The sequence below is a fragment of the Zootoca vivipara genome, chromosome 5, assembly GCF_965207765.1.
Source record: "Zootoca vivipara chromosome 5, rZooViv2.hap1.1, whole genome shotgun sequence".
NCBI lineage: Eukaryota > Metazoa > Chordata > Lepidosauria > Squamata > Lacertidae > Zootoca > Zootoca vivipara.
This window is the reverse complement of record NC_142588.1, coordinates 32,912,564-32,921,692: the sequence shown is the minus strand read 5'-3', so window position 1 is coordinate 32,921,692 and position 9,129 is coordinate 32,912,564. Positions and strand designations below refer to the sequence as shown.

The window sequence follows — 9,129 nt, the reverse complement described above, 5'->3', positions numbered from 1 at the left end:
TGTGTGTAAAGAGTTGGGGGTCACATACAAGAACTATTGCCTGCATGTACTACAAATCCTCACGTCCAGCTCCTCCTTGCCCTGGGATCAAGCAAGAATGATAGATGCACTTTATTTTTCCTTACATGGGGATATTGATAGGGTTATATTTCTCCTGAACCTCTCCTCCAAATTCTACCCTTCTTCTGGAAGAGCTTCTTTTTGCTTCCTGGGTCTCAGTCTCACAGGTCTTCGGGTTGTGCCCTGCTGCTGGCCTTCTCCACTACTCACTGAGAAAGCCCGCTTGCATGGGGAATGGTTAGAAAGCATTTTATCTTCTCTTTCATTAGGGACCTATTTGAAGTCCCCACCCAGGAAGACCACTCCTTCCTGAGCTGAAAATAGTTATCTAAAGACTCTAAGCCATTTGTGCTTATGTTACCTTTCATGCCTAGCAATGTGATACCCTGAAGCATAATTGCAACCAGGGAAAATTCTTTTATATGTCTAGCCATGTGGGATGTGCAAGTGTACCTCAATCCTCTCTTCACAGTCGTACCTTGGTTGACGAATGCCTTGTAACTCAAACGTTTTGGCTCCCGAACACTGCAAACCCGGAAGTGAGTGTTCCTGGTTTGCTAACATTCTTTGGAACCTGAACATCTGACGCCACTTCTGTGGCTTTGGATTGAGTGCAGGAAGCTCCTGCAGCCAATCAAAAGCTGTGCCTTGGTTTTTGAATGTTTTCAGAAGTTGAATGGACTTCCGGAACGTATTCTGTTCATCAACCAAGGTACGACTGTAGTTGCAAAAGAGGATTTTTGCATGAAAGAGAGAGATATGCATTTCTGTCATTTAGACTGAGTCACTGCTTGATTTTTAAAAAAAATGAGAGAGAAACCAGGGCTGTGTGCAACCTACCATTGGACAGAACTGAGTTGCCCAATGTCTTTGTTTGTGTTGTAGGCAGGGTGGTAGGACAGCCTGATGGCATTGCATTTGTGAAATCTGAGCAAAGGATGATCCGAAAAGTGAGGCACCAAGGCCATCCAATTAAGGAAGGGCAGATGAAATGAGCTTACTACTTCCAGTGCTATTATAAGATTTAAAGAGGGAGTAACGCTGAGCAGATAATTCTTTTAGCTTAACTGATACTTTAATGAAGTTTAACAAGCACTGCAACCTAAGACTGGCCTACATAGTTGGTCTATTCACATGATACCAAATGAATGAAAGTAATTGTTTATTATTTTAAGGCTGCTGTTCTGATTCCTCATACCTGTAAGTGAAAGGAAACACTGAATTGATGATATGTTAGTTCTTAAAAAATACCTTGCATCCAGAAGATACTCATTCCAGACATGTGAAATTGCTGGCCTGCTCTGTGCCCCAAGTTTATAGTAGGTGATATGCAGAAGGGGCCAGTGAGTCAGCACATGAGGGGCATCATTGCTCTCCTGGCTTCCCAACATGGGTCATTGCTGCTTATTTGGAGGGACAGGGGAGGTGCAAGGTTGGGGGAGCTTCTCCTAGTGAGACTGTACTGGGCCAAAGTGCCAGTGTCGAAGCAATGATTCTTCAACATCAACTTCGATGGACTGGTCATGTTGTGTGGATGCCTGATTATTGTCTTCCAAAGCAACTACTCTCTTCCCAATTTAAGAATTGTAAGCATAATGCTGGTGGTCAACAAAAGGGGTTCAAAGACTCTCTCAAGGCATAATATAAAAAATGTTTTAGAAACACCGACAACTGGGAAACACTGGCCTGCAAGCGCTCCAATTGGAGAACAGCCTTTACCAAAGGTGTCATGGGTTTTGAAGACGCTCGAACTCAGGATGAAAAGGAGAGATGTGCTAAGAGGAAGGCACGTTTGGCAAACCCACACCATGATCAACTCCTGCCCGGAAACCAATATCCCTACTGTGAAAGGGTGGATCCAGAATTGGCCTCCACAGTTACTTACTGTGTTTATGTTAAAACCGTGTTTATGTAAGACAATCTTACTCGGCTACAAGTGATCACCAAAGAAGAAGAAAGGAGCAGAGTAGTGGTCAACATACTGTGGTTCTTCACATCCTACAGCCCCTTTCTATTTGTGATGACTCTTGGCACAAATTATTTGTGAATAGATTATTACTAATCTTAATCATATGAAAATATTTTAAAAAGAAAAGGGAACCTTTTGTTCCTTAAATTCCTGCTTTATTCAGAAAATATTTATATGTGTATCACTGCCAAAACACAACACTCAAACTAAGACAGATGCACTCCTTTGTTTTTTAAATGAAACACAATAGGAAGTGCAATCCAAACCCCAGTTCCCTGGGAATTAGAGCAACTGAATTCAGTGGGACGTCTAGTCATCTAGTCATCACATAAATAGTTCTAGATGCTTTTCTTCCTTTCACAATATTTTTTGCAAGTAACTTTTTATAAATACCCCTTTCGGGTAGGAGTGAGGCAGTGCTTCGTCATAGTAGTTGCTGTATTGATTACATTCATGCAGAGAACCGATGGATTGCAGTTCATTCATTCAGGAAGCAGATTTGTCTGAGTGATTGGGTGATGACCACCTCTCTGTGTTTTTTTTTGCAGTTACCATGCGATCAGTTTTCTCAGAAAATGTCACAATGCAGAATGTCCATTGTGGAGGTTAACCAAACAGGAATATTCAAAGTGTCCCTTTTCATCTTGCTTTACTGGCCAAGGGAGCCAGCGTTTGTCCGCAGCTTCCGGGTCATGTGGCCAGCATGACTAAGCCGCTTCTGGTGAACCAGAGCAGCACACGGAAACGCTGTTTACCTTCCCGCCGGTGCGGTACCTATTTATCTACTTGCACTTGATGTGCTTTAGAACTGCTAGGTTGGCAGGAGCTGGGACCGAACAACAGAAGCTCACCCCACTAACCTTCGGATCAGCAAGCCCTAGGCTCTGTGATTTAGACCACAGCGTCACCTGCGTCCCCCCAACAATGTGCCTAGGTGAGTGCAAAAGGGTTCAGTTGCACTGGTCACCGAGCTTCTGGGGTACTGCAACAACAACATCCAATGGAAGGCAAGAGACGGCGTGTATGTGTGCTGGGTTTTGGCATTGCACAGGGCAGCACTGAAATTTGAGATGCCAAGGTCTCCCACTGCAGCTGCTGACTGATTGATGCTTGGTACTCTCAGCTGCTATGCTAAACTAGTTTTTACACCTTGATTAGCCTATTTTTTTATAAAAAAAATTAAGCTTGCAGTCCTATCTATGCTTGCTTGCATAGGAGACTACTCCTAGAGGGCCAAGGTCCCTTTGTCCCCCTATAAAATATTTGAGGGGGCTGGGCCCCTCCAAAGTTGATGGCCATAGCCATTCAAATGATGTGCATGTGTTGCATCTTGCAATCAATTATGTGGGCCGGGGCTTACATGGGCCCCCCAATATATTTTTCCCCAGGTTGGCACCCCTGCTTGCCGCATGGAATTCAGCGGTTGCATAGGCTTATAATGGGAGTTGGGCAAGTTGCCAACCCAACCCAACCATATCATTACATTGGATCCCCCTTCCCTCCTGGTAGGTGTTGAGAAACGAGGGCAAGCTATTTAAGCATTGTTATCTGCCATTTCCTTCTGTGGAATATGAAGTGGCTTTCAGTGATGCTGATGGCTGCTTGGATCTAGTTTTGTGGAAGAGTAGTCTTGTACAGCTGTGCCGAAAGATGGATATGCTTCCATGCAGATCAAGGATGTGGCTCTTCATAATGGGGGCAGCCTTGGTCCAAGCCCTTCTTACATCAGGAATATTTTTGAAAAGAAGAAAACTAAATCCAGAAGCTACTATGAATATTGTAAGCCATTAACCTTTTCTTCCCTGTCTTCTTACCTCAAGGAATCTTTGACAATAAGTGATGCTTACTGCTGCTATACGTCATATAACTGGAGTTCATTTTTAATGGGCTGCTGGGATTTTAGGGGGCAAGAAAATATTTATTATTGTTTTATTTTGAATATATACTTTGTCCTGCCAACACATCATTGCTCAGCATAGCTCACATCATTTTCCTGAAAAAAAATAAGCAGCCTAAAGTAGTTCCCAGCATGTGCTTCATGGAATGCCAATGCTCTGTCAGCTTCATTTAGTTGCTCCAAGAGTGGCAACTTTAGCATCTTGCAGAGTTCATTATAATTGCTTAACTGCAAGAAGAAAAAATATTTAAGTGGTCCACCAAGACCCTCCGCAACAGATGGCTCCCTTCATTTCTAATTACGCCAGAGGGAGGCAGGAAATCAATTCTTAGATTTCTTTTGAACTGCCAAACAACTGATTGTGTTTGGCAAATTCATAATCTTACTACTTTACTTTAACTGGCTTTTCACCTATCTGCACACTCTAGTTAACAATTGTGTTATGTGAAAATAAGTGTTTAGGCATTTTACAGTCTTTATAACCTTCCCAACCAAACCCTCTCGGCCTTGCAGAGCGAAATTATTTCTTTCAGAGGATATCCCAGTGAGGAATATGAAGTGGTGACATATGATGGTTATATTCTGAGTATTAACAGAATTCCTCATGGGAAAAGAAATCAGTCAAATGAGGGTGAGTATGTGCTTTGAGTTATAATTTGTGTGTATGCATATATACAAAGTGTGAGGATTTTTCATTATAATTATAATATGATCATTTCTTGATTTGCAAAAGTTTGACTAATTGCAAGAACACATAGTCAGTTTGTTTGGTAATGTGACTATTATTATGATTTCTGTGAGTGTGTCCTTGTTCTAATTTTCCTATAAGTTTGAAAGAGATAGGCCATATAAATTGATGAGGTCAAGCATATTTTACTCTTTTCCTGGGCTACTAGAGAAATGGAAAAGTATGGTGGAAAGGGAAAGAGGAAGCTAGAGTAAGTGGTTCACAGCCCATGTTGACTGCAAGTCATATGAATTGTTTGTGATATTTTTTATTCACTGTATTTCAGTTTTTTGTGGGAGGGAGTTGATTTAGTTTCAAAATAGTGTTTTTGTATTAATCATGGATATATCTGCTTCAGCCATTCATAGAGGGCCACTGTTTTATTTTTATTTTTTAAAGGAGAGAGAACCTAGTTCACTGTGGAGGCACCGGCAGTTTGGTTGCCCAACGCCTTTGTGTGTGTTGCATTCAGCTTTTCTTGAGGAGTAAGGAGTGAGGTGACCTGATATCTGAGGGAGTAAAGGTGGTGCAATGAAGGACGGGCAGGTGGACTCCTTCTTTCAGTGCCAAGTTTCAATTATAAGATTAAAGAGGGAGTGAAGCTGAACAAATAATTGATTATCTCATGAACTTTAACAAAACTGCAATGTAAAATGGGCCTGCATATTTGGTCTGCTCTAATTAAGACGCAGTAAATGGCACCAAAGGGAGGAAAGAAAAAGTGAATGATTTCAAGGCTGGTGTTCTGGTTCCTCACACTTCTAATCAAATGAGAGGAGCATTGAATTGATGTTATATGTTTATTCTTAAAAATACCCCTGTCTTGCTACTGTCTTCTTATAATCCTTGTTTCTCAAATCTATAAAGTATTAAACTCCCAAATGCTGCCACCCCTCATAACTCTAATGGCACGATACGAAAAAGATTTCGGTGAGCCTTTAGATGATACTTACGTAACAGAATCCGGATAGAGCTCCCTTTAAACTGTTTATTTAAGATTCCAGGAAAATGCACTCAAATTTATACCCATTATTATTGAGTAAAACGACTAAAAACATATTAGTTATGTGTTCTAGAATTTGCATTGCCACTGGCTGATTTATACACATGTGGTGGCAATACTCACAAGTTTTTTTTGTTTGGGAAAGAAGTTCTCCATGAAGCAAACCTTATCACAAAACAACATATCACTTTGAATCCTAAAATAGCACTTCTATCATATTAGTCAGAAACTGTTCAACAACTTTCCCATAAATATCTCATTAGTGGCTTGCTATTGCAAGGTATTGGAAGTCTGGATCTCACCACATAGACAAGAAAACAAATATGTTTCAATCAACCTGATATATATATATATATATATATATATATATATATATATATATATATATATAAACACAGCATTGATGGAACATTGTTATAGGCATTGGAGAACACATGACTGTTTGTGGAATGATATGTTAGTTTAAAAATTGAAATAACTTAATAGTTAAATGCAACTGAATAGACATTTGGTGTTTCTGTGGCAGGTTGCTAGAATGGTTCAATATTGACTGTTACGTCTTGTACAAATAAGTCAAAACAATAAAACATTTCTTTGGAAGGAGGGAGGCTCTGACTTGATTTTCATACTGCATTCTGGAGTAATTTATTCCAGACTCTAATTTCAGGCATGTGAAATTGCTGGCCATGCATGCTCTGTGTCCATGTGCCCCAAGTTTATAGTAGGTGATATGCAGTAGCTTCCAGTGAAGTGGCATGTGTTGCATCCTGATTTCCCAACACTTCACTTCACTGGAGCTTATTGAGAGGAAGAGGGGAGGTGCAAAATTGGGGGAGCTTGTCCTGGTATGGCATGCAGAGATGGGAGAAATGGATTGGCTGTGCCGATATGCACTGCTTCCTTCCCTCTCCCTCTCAGTAAGCACCAGCAATCCAGTTTGTTGGGAAACCACCTGCCCCACCTCACTGGCTGCTACTTGAAATATGGAATGATAACAACTGCCATTCAAGGTTCTGATGGATCACTGTCTTGTTTGGAAAAAGACACTGAAGTTACTTCTTATAACTATATTTAAAACACTTCTGTTTCAGATCCGAAGCCCGTAGTGTTTTTGCAACATGGCTTGTTTTGCTCTGGCAGTAACTGGGTAGCAAATCTGGACAACAACAGCCTGGGCTTCATACTGGCTGATGCTGGCTATGATGTTTGGCTAGGAAACAGTAGAGGGAACACCTGGTCCATCAAGCACATCAACTATACTGTGGAGCAAGAAGAATTCTGGCTATTCAGGTAGAGTGAGCTTTCTAAACTTAATTATGTGTTTCTGGTTCCTAATCTTCCTTCCTTTTGGGATGATTAATCTGCCATCCTCTTTCTCTTCTGTTTCAACATTGAACAGTGCCCTCATAATGCAAGATATGGAGGTATAAAAATTAATTTCCAAATAAATGTAATTGTTAGTTGTTTCTTTAAACAAACAAACAAACAGCATATATTCTTCATGTGAGGAATTCTATGCTCTGATGAGGAATGGAAGATGGCAGGATTCCCAAAAGGTGTGTTCTACAGGGAGTTGGCTTCAGGCACCAGGCCCATTGTCAGACCAACTCTGCATTACAAAGTTGCTTGCAAAATTGACAATGAGGGCTGGCAGCATTAAACCCACTGTGTGGGAATCCCTTGCAGACAACCGCAGGGCTTGGAGACAGTCATTCAGGTCATGCATCCACGGCAATGACTAGAGGAGGAATGACAACTGAAGGAGCATAGAAAACTATGGTATAGCTGCATCAGTACAACCTGATGCCCCAGCTGCAACAAGATATATGCATAGCTGCCAAGTTTTCACTTTTCTCGCAAGGAAGCCTATTCAGCATAAGGGAAAATCCCTGTAAAAAAGGGATAACTTGGCAGCTATGGATATATGTATCAGATTCTGCATCAACAGCAGGCATTGTAACTCTTTGACTTTGCAGCGCAAGGCACACTCTTTAATTGTCTTCTGAGACAGACGGGTGTCAACAGCAAGATGATGCTGGATAACCCCAGCATAAAGGGATGAAATATGGCTTTGGTGAACTCTGCAGATGTTAGCAGCTCAGCTTTACTTTGGGTGCCATTTGATTTCATGTGGGAGGACCAAGTGCAGAGAGCAACATGGTTTTTTTCGCAAGGAAAACTGTCAGCAACAGAAGCAGTTGTTTCCCCATTCTAATCAATGTTGCAACAGATGGACTCATTTCCCTCTTCTAATCTGTTTGTGATGCATTTTTATACCGCCCAGCTGATTTATAGGCACTCTGGTGGCAGCCCTTATTCTGTGCAGGGGTGTTCTGCAGGCTTGCCTTATTTGGCTCTCTTGGTGCTGATATTTGCTCTTAACTGTATGTAGTGAGCTTTTTTAGTTTGCAGCGAACAGCTCATAGGGCAGCACAGATTAATAGTGAGCAGCCCCAGCGGAAATTTCTAAGGAGGATAAGTAATTGCTTAATCATAATTACTATGTTTCGCAAATGTTTATGGAATTGGTAGTTGAGTACATGGAGGAGGTGAACTCTTGTCTGCCAGGTCCAAATCTGTTTTTGTATTGCACTGAGATTAGTGGAGAACATGGCATGCTCGGCTTACACAATGTAGATCTCACTCACAAGTCTGTAAATATTCCTTTTCCTTTGCAGTTATGATGAAATGGCTAAATACGACCTTCCAGCTACTATAAATTTTATCCTGAGCAAAACCAGACAGGAGAAAATATTTTATGTTGGTCATTCCCAGGGCACCACAATGGGTAGGTTAGAAGGCTTCTTAAACACACGTTGGTCATTCTAACAGCTACACATTTATTTGTATGGTTGGTGTTGCATATTAATTTCAATACAGATCTTGTTTATGGTACAGAGATTTCACTTGGAGTCTATGGAAACCTGTGGAGAAGCATTGTGAATAACAATCTCTGTGTTGGTTTCCTATATTTTCCTACTTAGTAATGTTTCCCATAAAAGTAATGTTTCAAAGCTGCTATGGACTGACAAAAAGTGGTATATGGAGTATAATAATCCCTACACATCTTAATTGTGCTTTGTGTTTGCTTTGGTTTATCTGAGCCAACAGAGTTTGCTTGGGTTTGCCTGAGTTTCCCAGTCTGGGAACAACCCCTGGAAGTATTGCATTAAGACCCCCAAGAGAAGGGGAGAAGAGTGTGGGCTGAGTGTGGGTACCTTGTTTGAGGGGTCCAGGAGGTTGAAGTCCATGGGGGGAGTGATGGGCCAATACACTTCTCCCAAGCCTGTGCTGGGTTGTGGAACCCAGTCCATATCAGGGGTGACTCCCCAGGCCAAAGTCTACCCGATCAGGTTCCTAATAAAGTTGTGGTTTAATTCAACCCAGTACAAGTCTCAGTGTCCATTCTTTAGGCACTCCCTGTACTGGTCATGACCATCATGCACCTGTGACGGGAAACACTTCTTCACAGG

General features: G+C 41.4%; 1 protein-coding gene across 1 annotated transcript in view; it reads left to right on the top strand.

The window, feature by feature from the left end:
• Window positions 1-3,554: 3,554 nt before the first annotated feature.
• Window positions 3,555-9,129, top strand: part of LOC118096484 (putative lysosomal acid lipase/cholesteryl ester hydrolase) — a 28,489-nt gene continuing 22,914 nt past the window's right edge. The window contains exons 1-4 of the mRNA XM_060274872.2: window positions 3,555-3,808; window positions 4,440-4,557; window positions 6,748-6,946; window positions 8,335-8,444. Of these exons, the coding sequence (XP_060130855.1) occupies window positions 3,680-3,808; window positions 4,440-4,557; window positions 6,748-6,946; window positions 8,335-8,444 (556 nt within the window). The 5' untranslated portion in view covers window positions 3,555-3,679. The remainder of the gene's footprint in view (window positions 3,809-4,439; window positions 4,558-6,747; window positions 6,947-8,334; window positions 8,445-9,129) is intronic.